Source organism: Chenopodium album, chromosome 13 (genome assembly GCF_948465745.1).
Source record: "Chenopodium album chromosome 13, dcCheAlbu1.1, whole genome shotgun sequence".
In the NCBI taxonomy this organism is placed as follows: Eukaryota; Viridiplantae; Streptophyta; class Magnoliopsida; order Caryophyllales; family Amaranthaceae; genus Chenopodium; species Chenopodium album.
The window spans coordinates 6,381,212-6,405,169 of NC_137846.1; the positions used below are offsets into that span (position 1 = coordinate 6,381,212).

Below are 23,958 nucleotides of genomic sequence, written 5' to 3' on the forward strand. Positions count from 1 at the left end.
GAGGTAGCAAATCGGTGACTAAGGGCTCAGTTTTGGAGATATGAGGCGTTTGGGCCAAGTTGGAGAGCCCAAGGAAGAGCCTCGAGGCCCAAGAAGCCTCGCCCGGACCACCAAAGCACCGCTCGAAGGCGCGCCCGGCCGGGCGGGGCGGAGCAACACCTTGAAGGGTCCCGCGCCCGGAGCACGCGCCCGACCGGGCGCGAGAAGACATCTGAGGGAAGGAGGCGGGCCCGGTCGGGCGAGCCACTGCCCGGCCGGGCGCGAGAAAGCATTTGAAGAGAAAAAAAGGCGGGCCCGGTCGGGCGGCCCCTTGCCCGACCGGGCGCGTGTAGAATTAGGGAGTTTTGATTTCCGATTTGTTTTGTTTAGCGGAGATTGTCTTGCTTAGTATTAATGTGTTATTATTAGGCAAGATTAGGACTTCTTCTTCATTATTATTACTCTAGTTTTTATTCTCTTCCTTCTCTCTACTCAATTTTCTCTCTCTAGACTTTTATTTTCTTTCTTGTTCCTCAACTCTATTGTAATTCCGCCGTCTTGGTACGATTTCTCTCTTAATTAATCTCAGTATTTTATTCATTCTATTTTTCTTTCATGTCTTGTTTAAATATTATGTTTTGCTTAGTTTTAATTATGTCTGAGTAGTTTTCCTTCTAGGGTTTTTGGGGATCTGATAAATAATATGAAAGGGTAATTTTATGATTGTTGATTATTAATGCTTAATTGATTTCCTATTGATTGTTTTAATGCTATGCAATTAGATTTGGCCAGGTTTAATTGTATGAGTTTAGCAATATTGATTCGAGATTCGAGAGATGAGAATTGATGTTTAGGCTTAGTTTCAATAGGCAGATTAATTTATAAATGGTTAGGTCGAGATTCGAGAGATGAGATTTAATACCGGTAAATTAATTCTGTGATTGTAATACGTAGCGAAAGCCCTTTATGATCTGATTAATTAATGCATTGATGATTGATTATTGTGTTTTACCCTGGAATATTGTTTATTAGTGAACCTATGCCCTAGGCTTTATTATTATTGATTTCTTCCTTAATTATTCTCTTTACTCATAATCTTCGTAGTATAGTTTATAATCACAACAAATATTGGTTACTTTAATAATTTGGATTATAATAATTAATTAGGAATAGAAAGACCAGTTTCCCTGTGGATTCGACCCTACTTCCCTATCTACTTTAGTTAGAGGACTTAGGTAATTACTTTTGATTAGGTGATACGACTTTAGCCTGTCACAGTTCAGCTTAGTTCATCTCAGTTCAGTTCAGCTCCAATCAACTCAATTTTTGTTTTCAGTAAATCAGAACAGGCCCTAAGTATTCTTAGCTTCCTATTTTACCCTAATATTTGCCATATAAATTATGTCAATTTTTTACTAATTTAATTTTTTACACTCTTGAATCTTTCAATTTCTCTTTCTCATATACTTTAATTACTTTTTTAATTGAGAATTTCTCTTTCCCATGCACTTTTATTACTTTATTGGTTGGGAATTTCACTTTTGCATATATTTACATTACTCCACATTCTTCACCTTAATTCCCGTGAATTTTTATCAAAAGTGACAAACATTTGGAGACAGAGAGAGTATTATATAATTAAAATATTAATTAAGTCGAAACTTTGTTACTCTCTCTGTGTTTTAGGGCCTGTTCACATTTATTGAACTGAACTGATCTGAACTGAACTGAACTGAACTAAACTGAACTGATTGGAGTTGAATTGAGCTGAACTTAACTGAACTAAACTGATTGGAGCTGAACTGAACTGAGCTGAAATGAATATTTTATGAGAGAAGGAAATTAGGAGTTGAACTCAATTGAACTGATTGGAACTGAACTGAACCGAACTGAACTGATTGGAGCTGAACTGAATTGAAATGAACTTAACTAAACTGAAATGAACTAAACTAAACTGAAATTAAGTAAATGTGAACAGGCCCTTAATAAGTGTTACACTTTGATCGGCACATAATTTTAGGCAATTTAATTAACTAAAATAAAATAAATGGTAAGTGGGGTAGTTGGAGTATCAAAAAATTATAAAAGAAAGATAGTGAGGTTAATATTTCATTGAAAATAATGAATGTGAGAGGAAATAAATAATGAAAAAAATAGTTGTGTCTTTGGGAAGAGACCATGAGAGGACACAAATATAATTTTAAAATGTAATTTTTTGTCAAAAAGGAAATGTAACAATTACTCCATTCGTTTTTAAATACTTGCTCCATTTCTCCATGCGCGGAGTTTTAGGAGAAATTGGAGAAAGTAATAAAATTTGGAGGTAGTGGGGTAGGTGCGTCATGCGTGAAAGAATAAAAAATTGTATAAAGTAAAAGTTGTATAGAGAATTGGAGGAGAGAGAATGAAATTAATAAAATATGATTTATGTTGGGTCCATTAGGTGAGAGAAATTAATTAAATATTGCAAAAGATTTCCAAATAAGGAAATGGAGCAAATATTTAAAAACGGCCGGAAAAGAAAAGTGGAACAAGTATTTAAAAACGGATGGAGTATTAAAATACAATTGTATTTAATAAGTGTAACACTTATTACTCCCTCTGTTTTTAAATACTTGCTCCATTTCTCCATGTGCGGAGTTTTAGGAGAAGTTGGATAAAGTAATAAATTATGAAGGTAGTGAGACAGGTGGAAGAATAAAAAATTGTAAAAAGCAAAAGTAGTGGAGAAAATTGAAGGAGGGAGAATATGAAATTAATAAAATACGAGTATGATTTATGTTGAGTCCACTAAGTGAGATAAATGAATTAATATTGTAAATGCTTTCCAAATAAGGAAATTGAGCAAATATTTAAAAACGATTGAAAAAGGAAAGTGGAGCAAGTATATAAACGAAGGGATTAATACACAATTAGTATTTTTTTTGTTCGTTCATATGCTCTGCTACAGTATCTTTTATAAATTTGTCTTTTTCTTAAACATCTTTGCTTATGTTAGTTATGCAGCGCCCCCATATTTTCTTACGTTGGCATGATCCCATTTTTGACAACTTTTGTGAGTTTTGAATTTTGAATGTGTACCACAAAAATAAAGTAATTCCCTTTTTTTTTTTTGTTAAATGATTCTTCAATATAATGCATTATTGCATTTTTACATTGTCGAATATGTGCTTGATGTTGATTAGGTGGATGAGTGCATTTTTTTTGTTGTTATTGCAGATGAACGACAAAGATCTTAAAAAAGAAATACCTCGTATAAACTAAATAATGTATTCCTCGACACTTCTAGTACTACGTAAGTTTTAAAGGGAATAGCAAGCCAATTTGCTGCTCAATTGAGTCAATTCTTACCCTAAAGTAGTGCACCATCATTACTTTCAATTCTAATCTTACTTAGGGTCTGTTCACATTTATTGAACTGAATTGAATAGAGTTGCAATGAATATTTTATGAGAAAATAAAATTAAGAGCTGAATTGAACTGAACTAATTGGAGTTGAATTGAACTGAAATTAAGCTGAAGTGAACAGGCCCTTAGACCGTAAGTGGACGTTCTCTTCCCTTTGCAAAAAGATTAGTAAGTAAAACTTAGTTTCAAGCAGTAAATTTGCGTTTCAATCAATAAAAAATAGTTTTAATTAATTCAAGTAAAATTAATCAATTCAAGTAAAATCATTTTTGTTCCTATAAAATCAGCAAACTCAAAAAACATACTTAGTACTTTGAACTGGCAAATCAATTAAAATTAACTAATGGAGATGAGAGAAGGTCGAAGGAGAGAGGTGGTGTAGGGAGAGAGGGAGGAGGCTACATACGGTGGTGAAATTTTTTCCATGGAGGCGAATACACAATGCTCCGTGTATCCGTTTTCTTTTTAAAAAAGCGGAATGAACATTTAGTTGTTCAGTAAAGAACATACAGTTATTTTATAAAGAACATCTAGCTATTTTATAAAGAACATTACATATAGTTGTAATATAATGAACATATAGTTGTTTTGTAAAGAAAAAAAACATCAAACTACTTTATGTTCTTTATATATGTCTAAAGAACATCCGTAATATTAATAAAGAACATGATAATTAGAGGTGGTCAACTTTAGCCCGGCCCAATCCGGCCTGAAAATAAGACGGGTTTGAACAAGTCTAAAAATGCATTTTTAGTTAAAAATCCAAACCCGACCCGAAAAAAGCCCGAAAAGCCCGCTATATTTTCCAGGTTTGGGCATGAGATATTATGTTAAGGCCCAGCCCAACCCGAATTTTTGATCACCTATAATGATAATTTAATGTAATGAACATTATTTTTATTCAACCACCATAATCTAAAGACAAAATTCAAAGAACATTTAAAAATAAACAATTAACATTATATCATAAATAAAAGTACATTATACTATAATCAAAGAATATGAAGATAAAGAACATTATTTAACATTCTATAACATGTTCTTTTCACTTTAACATAATGTTCTTTACATTTCTACACAATGTTCTTTACAATTTTATAACATGTTTTTTTCATTTTAACTAAATGTTTTTTAAATTTCTATACAATGTTCTTTTCGCTTTTTTTTTTGGAAGTGATGCACCATGCGGATCGTGCATCCACCTACAGAAACCAAGCATTGATACGGTGGAGTTGAGGGAAAGGGGAAGGAAGAGAAAAAAAAAAGTTTTTCTTACTCCCTCCGTTTCATAATGTTAGTCCCATATACTATTTTGCGTGTTTCAAAAAGATCTACCCATATTGAATATATTTCACTTATAACTTGATTTTTTTTTGAAATTAATTGATTGTGGTTTGATGACATGACTCTAAGTAAGGAAATTTTTACCTTAAATTATGCAATTATGACTTGTGCTTTCCTAATAAAAAATCAAAAAAGTTAAATAAGGTAAACTAATTATGAATTATGTTATACTTTAATGTTAGATTCCAAATATATTTGTTTTCTTATTTTATGTGATTGATTCCATATGGGACTAACATTATGAAATGGAGGAAGTATAAAATAAATAAAAATTGAAAATTAACCAATAGGATAGTGATACATGTCACTATGACTTGTCAAAAGGGTTAATAAGAACTCTAAACGGTTATGACTTATTTAAATATTACGGAGTACTTATTTTGAAATTAATTCTTATTTCTAAAAGAATAGGTAAAAAATTGACTTATTTTTATCATTTTTTTCTATTTACTTTTTTTTTAGGCAATTTTTTCTATTTACTTTGTTATTGTCATTATTTGTCTAAAATACATTAAGTATATACATATCAAGGTCATTGATCACGATAATATAATAAATTATATTATATACCCAGCATAAGTACAATACTTCATTCTTTCACAGAAAATGATTAATACTTGAGCACATAGTTCATTATCTTTACCTGAATCTCATTATTTTGGTCTGTTTTTATTAAATTCTGGTCTGATTTGAATTGATTCTTTCTCGTCCTTTTTGATCTACTTTAACGTGCAGGTTTGACTAAAATTTGACCATATTTTAATACTAACTTATAAAGAAATAGCATTATCAAAATTGGTCTCATTAGATTCGTGTCAATGTGTATCTTTTAAATATGTAATTTTTCTATTTTCTTTAATATTAACTAAACAAAAATTTAAGATTTTAATGTGGTTTGATCTGAATTTTTTTGCTCAGAACTATCTAATTATAACAAGAATAATTAATAAATTTCTAAGTTTAATTATAACAAGAACAAGTTTCTAGTATCTTGCCAAAAAAAAAAAAAGGTAGATTTAGGAAGATAGGATGAGATAGTGGAGATATAAAGAGCATTGTAGGTGGATGGCCTATTTCATACGCATGTGGAGATAATATAAGAATCAATAAAGGTCAAGATCACATGAGTTTGAATTAAATTCTAAGAATATGAAAACAATTCTTTTTGTAAAATTCTCAAAACCACCCCCCCCCCACCCCCTCCCAAAAAAAAAAAAAAAAAAAAAAAAAAAAAAAAAAAAAAAAAAACCTTATGATGGACAGGGTCACAGGGGTAGTATAAAGCTAATGAGGCACATTTTCAATTTTACCAAACAATATTTTAGGAATTTGCTAGTGTCCGTGTAAAGAGTTTGTGCACCATAAATTTGATTTGTCAATCACTCAACAGTCAGTACTTCTACATAACAAGATCGTCTGTTTGATTGTCCACCGATCAACTTTAAACAGTCAGAAATTTGCACCTTGTAACTGGGTATTTTTCTGTCATCCATCCTTCATTTTAAGTGATACTTTGTATATTATTATCTTTTTATTGGATTCTGTCAATCTGTGTATGTATGCTACATTTATAAACTACTTCGAATGAACTGAGTTTATGTTTTCTAATATGTGGTTGCTGTAGTGATTGACTAACTTTTTCATACTGTATATTTCATTCATTTTTTTATTGGTACGGAGTAACCCTTTGACTTTTATATTATTCGTAAACTTATTTTGTTTTTAATGAGTTATACTCGATGAAAACTCAATCACCAAAAAGACTGTAAAGAGAAGTTGTGAAAACCTCGGTTTTTTTAAAGCATTTCATGAGGTCATTAGGTTAATACAAGCATCAATTGCAAGCAAGATGCTCAAAATTTAAAACCCTCAAATTGATTTTCTAGGGTTTTTCAAAATCAAGGAGGTGATTGTCACCGACGGTGATAAGGGGGAACGGGAGGGTCGGCCGGCAGTGGAGGTAGGTCGCCGGAGGTAGGGGGATCTAGGCAACGGGTCCGATGGGGGAAGGGGTTGCTACCGGGGAAGGGTAAAATTAAAGGGAGGAGGAAGGGGAGTGGGAAAGGGTGGAAGGCGAGGGGGTAGTGGATTTTTTAATATATGAATTAAATCTAATTATTTAGTAATTTGATGGGTTAGAGTTTAATTAGAAGAAATGAGAGGTAATTTTTTTTTTTGACAACAACAGAAAGAACGGACGTAAAGAAAAAGGCTAGACTAAAAAAAATCAAAACCTACAGTATTAGAAAAGCAATTTAAAGTAGTTCGACACTGATTAGCGATACGATGGGAGAGATTGACATGTGCTCTATCAACTTTGAGGATGATGCAATGCTGGAAGGTGCTTCCGATCGTAATAATATCCTTCCAAGTCCAGTAAATGTGAATGTCCAAGGGTCGTTTGCTTTTAAGCGTCGTAACAAGAGAGGCACAATCAGTTAAAACCTTGATAGATCGGTAGCCATTATCTTTGGCCCAGCGCAAAGCATGTGAACAAGCCAAGAGCTCTGATTGTAGGGCTGATGCCGCAACTCCAGAGTTTCCTCCAGCTTCCAATTCACCTGTGTTATACCTCTCTATTGTCCATCCTACCTCGTATCGTTTGCTAGACTTCTGCCACGAGCCATCAATTCGAATTGTACTAGGGGCTAATGAGTCATTGAAACGGAGGATATGATTCACTTGTCCTATCGAGACCTGTTGAAACCCCGGCGAGGCCTGATAAGAGGAATCTGGTAACTGAGCAACTTCCTCTAAACTAGTTGTCGCCTTTTTGTAATCATTCAAAAGGAGGAAGGCCTCCTTCAGATTACCAAAGTAACAACCCAAATACCCATTGTCACCTTGAAAGACACACTTATTCCGAGTAATCCATATAGCCCACAAAGTGGCTACAAATGCCTGAATTCGATTACTATGGATTCCATCCTGACTATAAAAAAGCAGAATATGGCTTCGAATCCAATCCTCTAGCGAAGTGGCGTCCGTTCATTTTTTGCAGTTCGATATCTGGCAGTAGTCCCAAGCATATCGAGCTATGGAAAATTCAAGAAAGAGATGAAAACCATCCTCCTCCTTTAGATCACAGTAGTCACATATGGCGTCAGGGATAATTCCTCTTGATCGAAGATTAGCCTTGAAAGGGAATCCATTAACAGCAAGTTTCCACATGAAAATTCGCCATTTAGGGGGAATATCGAGACGCCATAAAATTTTGAAAAAATCATAAGATTCTTTCCTATGAGGAGATTCTCGCATACCTTCTGGATTTGTTAAGTAGGCGTACCCTGATTTAACCTTATAGATCCCTGAACTGTGCCAGGGCCAGTATAAGAAGTCCTCCTCTTCCTCGGTTGGAAGGGCCATAGAAAAAATTTCTTGTGCGCTATCCCACTCAAAACGATCCCGAATAATTCCAACGTTCCAAGAGCGGGAAGGAGTTATAAGATCACTAACCTTCCATAACGCACTCTGTCTAAGATTCTGATTCGAGTTAACAACTGGAATTTTGTTGTTAACCCATTTAGAACTAGAAGCCAACACATTATGACCTGATCCAATTTTCCAGGCAAAACCATTCCTCATTTTAATAGCCGTAGAGTGCATAGTGTGTCTAACCCATGAGAAAGAAGCCGGAGGGGGTTTGCACAAATCAGAATGAGGACAAAAGATACAATCCGATTTTGCATTAAAAATCTTAGCAGCAAGAAGTTGGGGGTTGGTGTGCATGCGATGGATATTTTTGAAGAGTAAAGCTTCATTATAACTACTAGCAGATCGAATCCCTAAACCCCCCATGCTTTTAGGGAGCTGAACTCGTTGCCTATTGATCCAGTGGATACCTTTGTCCCCACTTTTGGCCCACAAAAATCTAGTGACAAGGGAATCTAGCTTATTAGAGATAGACATCGGAATTTTGCAACTCTTCATAACATGAGAAACCATTCCCAGAAGAACAGAGTTTATGAGAATGAGCTTAGCACTATCTAAAAGTTTACAATGCGCCCAGGACACAATTTTCTTCTTAGTATTCTCAATTAGATCCACAAAATGGGTAGCTTTCCTCCCAGACAGGTCAATAGGAACTCCCAAGTGTTTCCCCATGTTATCTATAATAGGAACTCGAAGAATAGATTTATAGGAGTGAGCTAACTCCAGAGAAACAGATGGGCTAAACTTGACGAATGATTTTGCAAAATTAATCTGTTGACCAGAGACCTTTCCGAATCTAGCAAGAATATCTGCTATAGTACCACACGACTCCTCCGAGCATTTAAAAAAGAACATAGCATCATCCGCAAAAAAAAGATGGGAAATAGAGGGGGCTCTTCTTGAGATTTTAATCCCTTTAAGGCAATGAATATCCTCAGAAAGAAGAAGCATACGAGAAAGAACATCCATGCAAAATAAAAATAGATAGGGGGAGAGAGGATCACCTTGTCTTAGACCACAAGTCGGGGTGAAAGAATCCGACGTTTGCTCGTTAATAAGAGCCTTGAAGGAGACCGTAGAAATACATTGAGAGATCCATTGGATCCAAATTGGCGGAAAACCATAAACTCCAAGAACCTTGAGTAGGAACAACCAATCCACTCTGTCATAGGCTTTCGACATATCAACCTTCAGGGCCGCAAAATGAGAAGATCGAGCTTTGGAGTTTATGAAATGCATTAACTCTTGAGACATAAACGTATTATCCTCCATGTGTCTACCCAGAATAAAAGCATGCTGGAAATCCGAGATCAAGAGTGGGAGAATCACTTTCAATCGTGAGACAAGGCATTTAGCAATACACTTATAGATTGTATTGCAAAGGCTAATTGGCCTGAACTGAGAGGCTAATTCCGGGGTATCAGTCTTCGGAATCATAACCAACAGAGTCGAGTTTAGTTCTTGGAGGAGAAACCCCGTATTGAAAAAGTGTTGAACACTTTTCAAAACTGTATAACCAACTGTATCCCAATTTGAATGGAAGAATTTCGCAATACACCCATCGGGCCCTGGTGATTTAGACCCTTTTAAGTAAAAAATGGCTGCTTTTATTTCGTCAAATTCGAAAGGTTGACATAAAGCTTCACTTTGAGAGTTTGAGAGGGAAGGAAAATGGATTTGCCTAAGCAACAAATCAATCTGTTCCGAGTGATCATCGTCAAGAGAAGGTTCGAAGACAGCTTTAAGAGAGTTAACAATAAGATTAGAAACTTGGGAATGTCCTTCCACCCAGGAATTATCCTCTGATCGGAGGGTAAAAATTTCATTCCTTGCTTTCCGGAGTTTCACCTTATTAAAAAGGCGTTTCGAAGGTGCGTCCCCATCTTTAATCCACTCACATTTCACTCGTTGCCTCCAATATTGAAATTCTAACTTGCAACTTGGAATGACGGAGTTGATATGGTCAAGGTAGTTGTGTGCTTCATTGAGAGAAGAAATATTATTCCCAAGTATGTCTAACTCCTTCGTAATTTTCCTCCAGTTTATACCCCATAATTTCTTATGGTCAAGACACCATTTTTGAAGCATGGTCCGAACATTCCGCAGCTTCCTTACTAAACAAAAAGGAAAAGAACCATGAACATTAGAAATTTGCCATTCCTTATTAATGATAGACTTTACCTCGGGAAAACCCAAACACCAAAGTTCAAGTTGGTACGGCCGAGATGATCGGACAATGGAGGGATCCGAATCATAGAGGATGGCCGCATGGTCAGAGACTAAAATTGGCTCGTGAATGATACGACCATTAGGAAACTCATCAAACCAATCCGGTGTGACATAGCCTCTATCCAACCTTTCTAGGATCAAATTTGAACCAAGTCTTTTGTTTGTCCAAGTAAATCTTGGACCCGGAAAAGGAACATCAATGACTTCATTATATAATCGCCAATCGATGAAATCATCTACTCCCCTTATAAAGGAATTCCCTCCAAGTTTATCCTCTAAAAATTCTAATTGGTTAAAATCACCAAGTAAGAGACATTTTGGGTAATTTTGAACAATGTAAGAAAGTTCATGCCAAACCAAATTTCTATCATCAAGACACGGGGCACCGTAAACAAAAGCTACATACTTTATATCGTCATTAGGATCAACAATCTTACATAGGATGACATTTGTAGAGGAGAAAATACAAGTCACCAAAGAACTAGTCCAAGCAAAAACCATAAGACCCCCCAGTACCTATAGCATCAACTCCAAAAGAGGTAATAGGGGTAAACATATCTAGAAAAGGCCTAGCCACTTCAACATCTACTTTAGTTTCCGATAAAAATAAAAACATTGGTTTTTTAGACGAAACAAGCCACACAAGATAAGGACGTGTAGGGGCGTGTGGGTCATTTAAACCCCTACAATTCCAAGAGATGCACTTCATTTATCAATCGGGTGCTGAAACGATGCAGCGACCTCATCATGAAGGATTAAATCAGGGCAAACTAATTGATGGGAAGCTTCCCAATCCATGCCAACATCAGCATTAATTCGATTAGCAACAAAGGGGCCAAGTCTTAGTTTTTTCAAGGAGCTTGAACCCGTTGAATCCAAAGAGGAAGAGGGAGATGATGATTTGCGTTTGGTTTCCCGATTCAGAATATCCACATCCACCTGCAATCCCCATTGTCGAGCCATATCTTCATCTGAAATAGCTTTAGAGCTAAAAACCGACGCCTAGCCGCGTCCTTTTTCCACAGAGCAAAAGCGCCCTTATCCGACCACCTATTGAGAGTTTTGAGGCGATTTTTCTCACCCCACCTCAGGTCAGAAAAGCTGCCCCTGATATTATAGCCACCGTCAGATTGGGTTTGCCGGAGAGTTTCGATTATTTTCTCCGAATCAGAGCTAATAACATGGATGGAATGGCTTGGGGTGTTGAATAAATCATCAACATTAATAGGAGCCACCGGAGAAGCCGGAGAGTTTGGGGGATCGAGCTCGGTCAGAGGTAAGTTCGGCAACCCTCCCCCAAAAGATGAAGGTGAATAAGGTAGAAACGGCAGTTGAGAAGATTTTTGCCATGGATGAACACGCGAACCCGAGAGCCGTAAAGTCCGAGCAAGTTGTTTGCCCATAGAGAAGTTATACTCGATGAAAACTCAATCACCAAAAAGATTGTAAAGAAAAGTTGTCAAAACCTCGGGTTTTTTAAAGCATTTCATGAGGTCATTAGGTTTATACAAGCATCAATTGCAAGCAAGATGCTCAAAATTTAAAACCCTCAAATCGATTTTCTAGGGTTTTTCAAAATCAAGGAGGTGATTGTCACCGGCGGTGATAAGGGGGAACGGGAGGGTCGGCCGGCAGTGGAGGTAGGTCGCCGGAGGTAGGGGGATCTAGGCAACGGGTCCGGTGGGGGAAGGGGTTTCTACCGGGGAAGGGTAAAATTAAAGGGAGGAGGAAGGGGAGTGGGAAAGGGTGGAAGGCGAAGGGGTGGTGGATTTTTTAATATATGAATTAAATCTAATTATTTAGTAATTTGATGGGTTAGAGTTTAATTAGAAGAAACGAGAGGTAATTAGAGTATAATTAAGTTAATTAGAAGGTAATTAATAAGGAAATAGATTTCCTTCGGCAAAAAAAATTGAACGTGGTGGTTTTTTTTTACCAAAAAACTTTTAAAAGGTTTTTTTAATTTTCACAAAATGTTGCTTTTAAAGGTTTTTTCTAACAAATTTCCTTAAAAAAACTCTCAACATAGGAAAACCTACCACACATAAAAATATAGGTTTTTTTTAATTTTTTATTTATTTATTTTTTTTACGAAACCACATAAAAATATAGTTTTATTGTTTTTCAAAAAATATACTTCGTATAGTTTTATTGAATCTACTAACAGAAATAAGTCTAAGTTAAAAATAAATAAAAGACGAAAAATAGCCAATCTATATTAGAGACTTTATTCAGATATCTGATAAATATAATGTAGAAACTATTAGTTTAATCATTTTAAAACTTATTTTAAAATAAATTAAAATAAAATTATTTCCTCCATTTTTGTAAAAAAAAAAAAGAAATTAGAGAAATTAATATATCAAAATAAAAATAAAAGTACATGGGCACATAAACAAAGACATCATATCAACCAATGAAAAAAGAGATTCAAATTTTATTTTGGAATTAAAAAAAAATCAATCTCCAAATAAGAAAAATTACAAATGATTTTTGAGAGAATTTCATGTGCATTGGTAAAATAACTTTGAATAGTGATTGGGGTTTTAAATTTTCTATTTGACCAACAAAAAAAAATTACATTTTATTTTAGAATTCAAAAAATCAATTGCCACAAAAGCAATATTAACGAATGAGATATAATTGTACAATTTCAAGTATTATACTGGTATAAAAACATAATGATTTAGGATTTATATTATTTTTAAAAATTAAATAATTATCTTGTAAAATTAAATATTTTATTCTAATATCTGACAAATGATATTTATATTTAGAATTATATATATATATATATATATATATATATATATATATATATATATATATATATATATATATATATATATATATATATATATATATGGCCGGCCACACCGTATGGCTAGAGTTACTTATTTTTACCGACTAAGTAAAATCAAAATAAATAATCTTTGACCGACTGAGTAACCCTCGGCCTTAAACAAGCAACCCTGATTATATAGATAACCCCGGCTACATAGTGTGGCCGACCAAACAGAAAAAGCACCTCTAATAAGCGATAGCAAATTAGTAATAATATTATATAATCTAAATAAGAAAAATATATTTTTTTGTGAGTTTCATGTATAAAAATCGTGCATACACGGGCTTCCATCTAATTATTATAATTAATGGGGAGGACAAAAGGAAGCCAAGAAGTCCAAACATTTATGAAATTGTATAAGGCTAGATGCAAATTGAATGGAGTAACTATGATCAATGTTTGAGGAAACTGATTTTGGCACTCCTTTTAATAAGACAAAATACATTATATCTTACGTACCACTCTTATTAATGAGTATAGAACTGAAATTTATTCTCTCATACTAAATAAATTCTTGTATCATTGTATGATGCACAAAGCTGCACTATAAATCTTCTGTTAGATGTATGACGCAAAGTTTGTTAATAATTACAAATTTTGGCAGTTTTTGGTGCTCGAGATATGGAAGGAGAGTGCAACATTGCCAAAAACATCACTGAAGTAAGTTAACTCGATTAGAATTGAAGTATTATACTGTATTATTTAGTAGGTCATTGTGGCTTAATTATGTACAATAACAGGAAGCTATATATAATATATATGTGTATATGATACAATGATGCAAGTGTTTTTTAATTTCTACTTGTAGGTGGTGGGCAATACGCCTATGGTTTATCTTAATCGCGTTACAGAGGGTTGTGTAGCGCGCATTGCGGCCAAGCTCGAAATGATGGAACCATTTGCCAGTGTTAAAGACAGGTATGTCGTACTAGTAATTCATACAAAATGAAACTGCGATTTCATCTGTTATCTTCCAACCAAAATTCAATCAAATACAGGATTGCAGTTAGTATGATCAACGATGCTGAAAAAAGAGGCTTGATTTCACCTGATAAAGTATGTACGTTGTTACTTGGCTATTTTGTTCTCTTTTATTTACTTATTTGTTCATATTTATATTAACTCCGTTAAATGTTATGTGCAACTTTGGGGTATTATTTATGAGATATAAAATAATCCAAAGTTGCACGTAACATTTAACTGAGGTAGAATATTTTTTTTTATTGTTGCTAATTAATTTAAGTTTAAAGACTGTACTCATAGAAATGACGAGTGGAAATACTGGGATTGGATTGGCGTTTGTTGCTGCTGCAAAGGGCTATAAACTAATCATTGTTATGCCTTCATATGCGAGTCTAGAGAGACGAATAGTTCTTCGAGCTATGGGGGCGGAGTTGCACCTCATGGGTCCGAATAAGAGTTGGCATGATTGGGAGAAGAAATGCATAGAGATTCTGGAAAGAACACCAGGCGGATTCATGGTTAATCAAACAGCAAATCCTGCAAACCCAAGGGTACGGATCGGGAATCCCTGTTCTTGCATCAGCCTAGCTAGCTTATAGTTGATATGGTTATGTACCATGTTGTTAGAGAATATGTATAGATATACTCTAGTTTTATTTAGTAATTATTGTATTCTCATCGATTAGGTTTTACACACACCTATTGTATTCTCCGTATATGTTCTGTATAGATATACTCTGGTGTAATTTAGGTGTGTGTACAAACAAAACCTAATCGGAGAGAATACAATATTTACTAAATTATACAAAAGTATATCTATACAGAATATATACGGACAATATTCATATATTCTCTAACACATGTGACATCTCATACATCCAATTATGCTTGCAGATACATTTTGAAACAACGGGGCCAGAAATATGGACAGCAACAGAAGGGCAAGTGGATGCCTTCGTCTCTGCGGTCGGGACCGGTGGTACCATTACTGGGGTGGGGAGATTCCTCAAGATGAAAAATTCTGCCATTAAGGTTCGCTCATATATGCATTCTGATGTTAATTCAATTAGCTACCGGTTTTATCTATCTTTTTTGTGAGTATTATTTTAGAGCTTTAATAGAATTAACTTCATTTTTTTAGATGTTACACTTTTCTATTTTGACAATTCCAAATTAGATGCTACACTTACATTTCTTCCCTCACAACATTTGCCTAGAGACCTAGAGTCCGTAAATTATTAATGTAAAATTGCATAAGAAACTGAAAAAAAAAAAAAAAAAAAAAAGTGCACCATCTAAAAAACTCAACAAGTATCTAATTTGTTTTACTGTCAGGTCTATGGTGTGGAGCCAGCTGAAAGTGCAGTCTTAAATGGAGAAAAGCCTGGTGAGATTGTACCCTTTAATTTAATATTGGGATTCGGGGATATTGTTGGATTTATTAATTATTATTGTTGGATATTGTTTAGTCTATTAGTAACGCTATTCCCTTCATTTTTTTTAAGTGTATCGGTTTAATCAGCACAAAGTTTTAGGAGTTTCAAGTTGAATTGGTTATAATTGTATATAAGTGGGGTCGTAGAAAGAGAGAAATATTATCTCCGTTGCACATTATTTGCAACGATTTGACATAAAGTAGAGAAGAAAAATGTCTAATTGTTGCAAATAATATGTAACGGAAGTAGTAATAAGAAAATATGATGCGAGTAGGATCATGAAGGAAAAAGAAAAATTAAAGTAATTGATAGTGGATAACAATGAAACATGTAAAGAGAGAAAGGTGAAAAGTTTCCAAAACAAGAAATGATGCAATTGAAAAAAAAGGAAAATTATTCCGTGTATCCTTATTGAAGTTTACAAAAATGCATTGTATACCCCTAAAAACTATTGAATTCGAACTATACCCCTGAAATTTGTAAAGAAATGCACCAAATACCTTTTTCCAACCAACAAATGCGCATTTCATTAACTTATCAAACTAAATTATGCCAACACATTAGCCCCCTTTTACCACTTTATATGTTTAAGCATTAAAAATCCTATAAGCATTAATTACATCAAAATTTAAACTCCGTTGATCATTTTAAATCCAAAACTTTTTTAGTGTTGGCATTTTGATTTACTAATTAAATTTACATGATAATTAGTGTTTTAGAATCACATTAGCACTGCATTATAATAATTTAATAGAATTTAATGCTTAGGGGGTCTAAAGTTAGCAACATTAACATTTGTTACAATTTTAGGGGTGTTTGGTGTCTTATTTTACAAACCACAGGGGTACATTGTGAATTCAAAAGTTTTTAGGAGTACATAGTATAATTTTCGAAACCTTAGAGGTACACGAAACAGTTTCCCTAAAAGAAAAACAATAGTTAAAGAAAAGTGATGTGCCTAAAAAAATAGAGGAAGTAATAAATAATTTTGGAAGGACCACTGAATCAACTTATGCAATTTGCTACTTTTCTAGCTAAGTATGATTGACGCGTTACTTGCCATAGGTATGCACAAAATCCAAGGAATTGGTCCAGGTATCATCCCTCCATTATTGAACTTTGACATACTCGAGGAAGTTGTTAAGGTAAGGTTTAAAATCCTGCACTTTCTCTTCTTTGAGGATGGATTTCTTGAAACATTTTGCTTTGGCAAACTCCTGTCAAACATTTGATGATCTCTAAAGATTTTTAAGAAACTTAATTATAAAGTGTAACTTAATTTTATGGATGGAAATAAGAATAAGTGTTAGGTCCTGTTTCCTTTAATTTAATTTTACTGACCTAAAATTATTTTGAGTTGAATGAAATTGAAACATATTTCTACCAATTAAAACTGTTTTTTTTTTTTTTTGAAGCAATTAAAACTGATTTTAATTATTCTTTATTGTATTTATTCTTTGGGTTTACTAATTAAAAATGTATTTTGTTGAATAGAATTTATTTTTACCTAATAAACTTGATTTCACTTATTGAAATTTATTAATGTTGATTTTACAAAAAATGTTATTTTTTTTTATAAAGGCGAAGAAAACACGGCCTTAGAAGACCTTATTTCTTTTCAACTTAATTCTATTGAATTGAAATTATTTTTACTGATTAAAACTAATTTTTATTCTTTGCATGGTTTACTGATTTTTATTCATTAAAGCTAATTCTTATTGAATATTCCTTAGACCAGGCCAAATTAAGTTGTGGCAAAAAATTATCTCCCCTCCCTAATTTTCCAAGGGAAAAATCCCTCTCCCTATCTTTGAGCACAAACTCACAAAGAATTAATATTTTCTCCGCAATACTTCCTACGTGCATCTCTCTCTCCTTTTTTTTTTTTTTTTTTTTTTGGACAAAGAGAACTAACAAATATTCAACAAACTAAAAACGTAAATAAAGAAAACAACATCTACGAGCTAAGCTTGCTAAGCAATGGGCATAATCCACTGTTGCTCTGGAGACCTTCCAAATAGTGCAAGTAGAGAACAAAGAGAGTTAAGATAATATTTAGGGACTAAAGTTTTTTACTTTTCACCTTTTGGGATCTAAACTTTTTTCTTTTATCCTTTGAGACTTAAGAAAGAATTTTAGTTGAAAAAATTAACTATGGTTAAGTGGTGGGGCCCATTAATTATTTTAGGTTCTAATTTAATTATGAAAAATGCTATACATAGCCCTTAGGGCTACCTATAAGCATTAACTTTACACATAAAAATCGTAAAAAGTTAAGAAATCATAAAAGTATAAACACTAATTACACTTATTTACGCGTGTTTTTATCATAAATTCCTAACTTTATACAATTTCCAAGAGTATATTTAATGCTTATATATAGCCCTTAAGGCTACATATAGCATTACCCTTTAATTATTTACAAAAGCGAATTTATTTTTTTAAAAAATTGTGTTAGGTGTTTTTAGTATTTTATCCCAAAAAAATAAGGTGTCTTTTCGACTCCACTCATCATCATCAACCTCGACTTCCTTGTTTGTTCTCCCCTTCAAAAAAAAATTGAAGCTTTGAAGGCGATTTTGGTGTAGATTATTAGCGGTTTTTCAAGCATCTTAGCACAAGTAAGTTTTTTTTTTTTTTTTTTTCGAAACCAAGTTCTCTATGAATCTTGTACAACTAGTTTACTTCAATTTTTATTTTTTTCTCATAATTTATTGCTAGGTAAAGGGCTTATTTTTAATACGTAGTAAAATTTTATGGGTATTCATGAATTATGATGCTGAAACTACTGCTTCGTGTAGTTATAGTGTTGAATTTATTTGTTTGTTCTTGTGTTTTAGAATTTTGAACTTCAATTTGGGGTTAATTCAGAATTATTGTGTTTATGCGATTGTATAGTGGACCAACAACATTGTTCTAATATCTTAAAATGCAAGGTAAGAAAACCATCTTTTTAATTCAATTATCAACATCAAATTAATGCCTTAAGAATAAATATTTGAAAAAAAAAATAATTTGAAAATTTTTAACTACATCTACGACTTCACCAATTCATACTCATGATTGTAGGCTGAAAAACTTTATTGTTGGAGAGCAAGAAAAAAAAACTTAAAGTAAATTGGACTATTGGATGGAGATAATATGGTCGAAGAAGGCTTGCTTCAATTTTTGGATGTTGGATATTGTTGCTTTTGGATGATGATTGCTGTTGTGTTTGTTTTGGATTTCTGTATTGTTGTTTGCTATTTTTTTTAAAAAAAGAGTTTTAAAGTTGATATCAATGATCTAATTTGTTTTGGAATTTTTTTTTTTTTTTTTTTTTTACTCCAATTAATGCTTAGGTTGGTTAGTAAGATGGGTTAAATTGTTTGAGAATTAATCATAGGTTCCAAATGGTGAAAGAAAAAAGTTGAGGTCCCAAAAGGTGAAAAGTAAAAAATTTTAGTCCCTAATTATTTGCTTAACTCAGAACAAAGACATAATGTGCCGAATTTCATCCAAAACCCAAATCACAGAAATATCTTCCAAATAGTGCATCTCTTTTTGTTGGTTACATTTTTTTTTATTTTTTTTTTATTTTTATATAGTTCATATTGCACCTATCTAAGCATTAATATTTTCAATTACGTATTATTAAAAATTGATTTTTAAAAACTACACATTGAAGAAATTTTAACAAAATCTCATATAGATATGTTTTTTCTTATTTAAAATAAATATTTTTCGTATTTAAAATTTCTTTGGCTTCAAAATAAAGATTCTAAGCATGACCAGGAAAGAAAAGAAGAAAATATTATTTTAAAGTTTTTTAAAAAGCGAAAGAGTTACCTTTTTCTAAAAGTGATGTAGAAGAGTATAGAATTTGTTATATACACCCGTGTGTACCATATATAAACCCAACTAACCATAGGTTAATTTTTGTTCTTTATTTAATGATAAAATGAAAAACAATCATCAAAATGAGAACAAATACTTATGCGGGGTGTATATAATAACCTTTCTGTTAAACCCACGAGAAAATCCACATGTGAGTGAAAGTATTGTCCCACATTGAAAGAGTCACAAAGTAATATTGGAATGTGTATCCCACATTGAATAAAGGAGAAAGTTGTGTCCACTTTATAACGCTAAGGGGCTATTCCCTTTATTGTCATATACTTTTGATGTGGAAGCTCCTTGGTCGTATAAAGTGGACACTCGTGGTGGGTGTGGCCCAGACCCGTTTATCACTCTCGAAAGAGCAAAGTTACATTATTTGTTGCAGCTCACGTATATCTTTTCACAATAATATCTCATATGATATTATTCTCATAATATCATATCACTAGATATGTTCCTATCTCAATAGAACATAATGAATTGAACTGAAAATAATTTGAAGAGAACATGTCCTAACACTTTACATTTCATGTTCTAGATAACAGGTGATGAAGCCATTGAAACCTCAAAGCTTCTTGCATTGAAAGAAGGTTTGCTGGTAAGGTTAAGTTATTTCCACTTGCCACTTTTTTTGATATTCCTTTGCCATCTTACTGATGGGTGTATGTATGCTCTTTGATGTGTCATAATATATGTGATAGGTTGGCATATCTTCGGGAGCTGCTGTTGCCGCGGCTATTAAAATAGCAAAAAGGCTAGAATATGCTGGAAAATTAATTGTTGTAAGTGACAAAGTCTTTTAGCTCAGTTATATCATCATGAAATTAACAGTTATAACCCATGGTTTATTCTAATGGAGCTCAGTGATTGAGGCTATATTATTTAATTCATCAATTTTGCAAGAAAAACGATTATTATATTGACTTAGGGCTTGTTTTCTTCAGCTTAATTTCAGTTTAGTTCAGTAAATCAGAACACTCTTATATATAATTCCAATTAAATTTTATTATATGTCTGTTAACTAGACATCGAATAAACCCTCTCTAAAGTTCCTTTACAATCTTTATTGTATAGAGGCTTAAACAAAATAAAGATTGTAAAGGAAGTAACAACTTATATAGATAGAAACAAATGAAAAGAAAAAGTTACTATCTCTATTCAAATTTTATTGTAAAAATAATAAGAAAAATGGATAAATCTAAAATTAAATGTGCATGTTTAGTGGAGAAAAGGATTTAATACATGTTGATGAACAAAAATTATTTATCTTAAAGACCGAAAAGATTCACTTAATGTGGGATTCACACTATAATACTCCCTCTTAATTACATACAGTATTCCTTTAATGCGTGATAACACTTACATTCACATGTGTATTGTTCTTAGGCTCAACAATATTATATATCAACCTATCAAGCAACTTAATTTATATACGAAGTGTTTATTTTGCAGGTACTTCTCCCTAGCTTCGGTGAACGTTATTTATCTACTGAATTATTTGATAAGGAAAGACGTGAAATGGAGGCTTTGACTTATGAATAACCAGCAGATGTTGAAATTATTTAATGAACTAACCTATTATTCTATGATGACATTGATCTTGACAATAAATCTTCTTGTTAAATGACTCTTCTAAAGGTGATAACGTTGGCATGATCGGATGATCCCATTTTTGACAACTTTTGTGAGTTTTGAATTTTGAATATGAACCACAAAAATAAAAGAAATTCTCTTTTTGTTGTTGAATGATTCCTTCAATATAATGCATTATTATTATTGCATTTTTACATTGTCGAATATGTGCTTGATGTTGATTAGGTGGATGAGTGTTTTTTTTTTGTTTGTTTGTTGTTATTGCAGATGAACTCATTGAAACTCCTTGAATGGCTTCGGTCAGGCCCGACCTTGAGCCAAGGGATAAAAGGTCTAATTTTATAATTCCATCCTAACATTAAAAAGGTTTTGCAACACATTATCAACCAAATTTGATTCAATTATCAAATTTGCCTCGAAAAATCACATAGTTTCAGGGGGAAAATGCTCCAATTTTATAGTTCCAACCTAACATTAAATGCAAATTTAATTCAATTATCAAATTAAACTCAAAAAATCAAATTATATTCTTCTCCAACAACAAATCAAACTATCTTTCATAACCTTAGTAATTAAAACCAATAGTTTAATAATCGACTATAGAAAAACCCTACTATAATGGAATTATATCAATGATAAATCCAAGATTGTGAAATTGATATTCAATGATCACAAAGAGAAACAACAAATTACCTCAAAAATGCTACAATGTAGAATAGAAATGCTAGAAGTCGCTTCCATGCATGGTAGACTGAGAGAGTGGGAGAGAGAAAGAGATAAAGTAGACCTAAAAAGTCTACTCCACAACCCACTTGTGGACAAACATATTGTTAGTTTAGATGAACTATTACGAGGGGGGGTGAATAGTAGTAGGTTCCAATCGCGGAACTCACGCGGAAACAAAACGCAAAAGGAACTTAAAGCACACAGCAATTTTACGAGGAAACCATCCAGTGCCTAGCTGGAAGTAAAACCTCGGCCCTATTGGGACTTATAAACAAATTCCACTATAATAGGCAACTCTCCTAGTACAACCTATTACACAGACCTTTGCTTCGCAAGTTCCTCCATGGACACTTGCTAATTGATAAGAACCTATCCTATCAGACCTAAGACACACTCAGGCACCTTTTTCGACCCAATACACACTCTGGTTCCTTTCTCGACCCAAGATACACTCAGGTTCCTTTTTCCCATTGTGCACCCCAAGACACACTCGAAGTGACTCACTACCACTCGAATTTTAGAGAATTCAAACTCTTACACTCAAACGTGAATTTAAGAGAATTCACAATCTCACCCCAAAACCCAAAATACTCAAACCCTTTTTCCCATTACAAGATCTTATTGAATAACTCTAAATACATATATATGAATAAAGAGATATATAAAACTAATATGTTGGACACTCGAGATCTGTCTGGAACTCACTGGACGAACTGTAACCAAAATTAAACCTGATAGGAACTTTGACCAAGAGGACTGACTTAGCTTCGTGGTAAAGGATAAAACCATTAAGCACGACCACTCCACTTCATCAGCCTCAACTTTGAATGAATACATATGAGCATATTTATAGTACACTCAAATTATTCATTTCACCTTGAAAAAGATAGGTTTTATGAAAAGATAAGTTTAAAAGATATTTTCTAAAACAAGTCTTCCGAAAATATATCTTTTTGTTAAGAATAAAATCTGTCAATAATAAAAAGATATAATTAATATAAAATCAGATTTTATTCAAAACTTATCTTTTTGTTTAAAAATACTTTTTAAACAAACTTATCTTTTTGCAAAAGGGATTTATTAGAAAATAAATATCTTTATTCAGTAAAATTAAATCCCTAAAAGATATGCACGTATTAGATAAATATCTATCATTAAAACCGACTTTTAAAGACGTGCATACTTAAGTTCCTATTAGGTTCGGAACTTCTGACAGTCTTTGAGTTCCTGACAAGTCAGTAACTCTAATTTCATTGCCTGTCTGGAGTTCACCTTGGCTCTATATAAACTTGTTCCAGACCGACTTTTATGTCCAACATACTTACATGAATCATAGAGCAATATACTTCTATTTCTCCGTCTTTATGTTGCTTCTCTGAGATTCTTGTTCTGGAATTCTGTAGTCTTGATGTATTCTGGATCTCAGGTTTTGCCCCAGCATTACACCGGAACCAGGTCATTACAACCCGTTGATATGTTCCTGTCAGGACACACCATTGCCCCAGCATTACACCGGATACAGGTCATTACAACCCTTGATATGATCCTGTCAGGGAACACCTTGAAGTTCCATTTTTGGAACTCTTCTTCTAACTTTACTTGTATCCTCATGGATCTTCTAAAGTTCCTCTGTTTCATTTCCTTCTTCAACTCCTAGAGTTTACTAAACTTGCAAACATCATAACACTAGAAAATCCTTATTAAATGGAAGTTTGCTCAATCATAACTATCATCATCAAAACCTCATAAGGGTCAACAAGTTGCCCTTTTTTGATGATGACAAACTGAGCAAACTTCTGAGGATAACAAAGTAAAACAGAAGGTTAGTTTTTTCATTTATAAAAACAATAAAGAAAACTAAACTAAATTAAAAGACTCCTACACATACATGACCTATATATGCATAGGATACTTACCTCGTGAAGCTAACATATGTAAACATCGATTTACATAGTTACCTTCATGAATCCTTCGCCATCATCATGCTCATCAACCATCTCTCATTATTGTGCTTGTTCCTTATATTGCTTATCATATATTACTCAAGTTCCTTACATATATACCTGTCATTACCCAGGTTCCTTGTACCCTGTTCCAAGCATAACTTGTTCTTTCTATGCACAA

General features: G+C 33.2%; 2 protein-coding genes across 4 annotated transcripts; one reads left to right on the forward strand and one right to left on the reverse strand.

The window, feature by feature from the left end:
• The first annotated feature begins 5,954 nt into the window (after nt 1–5,954).
• LOC145574411 (cysteine synthase 1-like) lies at nt 5,955–21,261 on the forward strand. 3 transcript variants are annotated; one of them, XR_014098072.1, is made up of 11 exons: nt 5,955–6,205; nt 13,842–13,897; nt 14,046–14,155; nt 14,236–14,293; nt 14,488–14,751; nt 15,095–15,232; nt 15,536–15,587; nt 16,702–16,781; nt 20,061–20,113; nt 20,217–20,297; nt 20,968–21,026. XR_014098072.1 is itself a non-coding variant. In XM_081632192.1 (11 exons), the coding sequence occupies exons 2-11, from the start codon at nt 13,859–13,861 to the stop codon at nt 21,055–21,057; spliced, it is 972 nt and encodes a 323-aa protein (XP_081488318.1). In that variant the 5' UTR covers nt 5,955–6,205; nt 13,842–13,858; the 3' UTR covers nt 21,058–21,261. The 3 variants fall into 3 exon arrangements, 2 of the variants coding, with proteins under 2 accessions (XP_081488318.1, XP_081488319.1); XM_081632192.1 differs by having other exon boundaries at nt 20,054–20,113; nt 20,968–21,261; XM_081632193.1 differs by lacking the exon at nt 16,702–16,781 and having other exon boundaries at nt 20,968–21,261.
• LOC145575103 (uncharacterized) lies at nt 6,949–11,355 on the reverse strand. Its single transcript, XM_081633021.1, has 3 exons — nt 11,134–11,355; nt 7,797–10,908; nt 6,949–7,574 (listed from the first exon to the last, which is right to left on the reverse strand). The coding sequence occupies exons 1-3, from the start codon at nt 11,353–11,355 to the stop codon at nt 6,949–6,951; spliced, it is 3,960 nt and encodes a 1,319-aa protein (XP_081489147.1).
• Nucleotides 21,262–23,958: the final 2,697 nt, after the last annotated feature.

What these genes read in the sequence shown, in the direction of transcription:
- LOC145575103 (XM_081633021.1), bottom strand. Translation starts at nt 11,355, where the DNA reads ATGGCTCGACAATGGGGATTGCAGGTGGATGTGGATATTCTGAATCGG. An exon ending in ATTTAATCCTTCATGATGAG is followed by an intron (nt 10,909 to 11,133) that starts GTCGCTGCATCG and finishes TTGATGCTATAG; the next exon opens with GTACTGGGGGGTCTTATGGT. An exon ending in TGATCTAAAGGAGGAGGATG is followed by an intron (nt 7,575 to 7,796) that starts GTTTTCATCTCT and finishes GTGTCTTTCAAG; the next exon opens with GTGACAATGGGTATTTGGGT.
- LOC145574411 (XM_081632192.1), top strand. Translation starts at nt 13,859, where the DNA reads ATGGAAGGAGAGTGCAACATTGCCAAAAACATCACTGAA. An exon ending in TTTGCCAGTGTTAAAGACAG is followed by an intron (nt 14,156 to 14,235) that starts GTATGTCGTACT and finishes AATCAAATACAG; the next exon opens with GATTGCAGTTAGTATGATCA. An exon ending in ATGCTGGAAAATTAATTGTT is followed by an intron (nt 20,298 to 20,967) that starts GTAAGTGACAAA and finishes TTTATTTTGCAG; the next exon opens with GTACTTCTCCCTAGCTTCGG.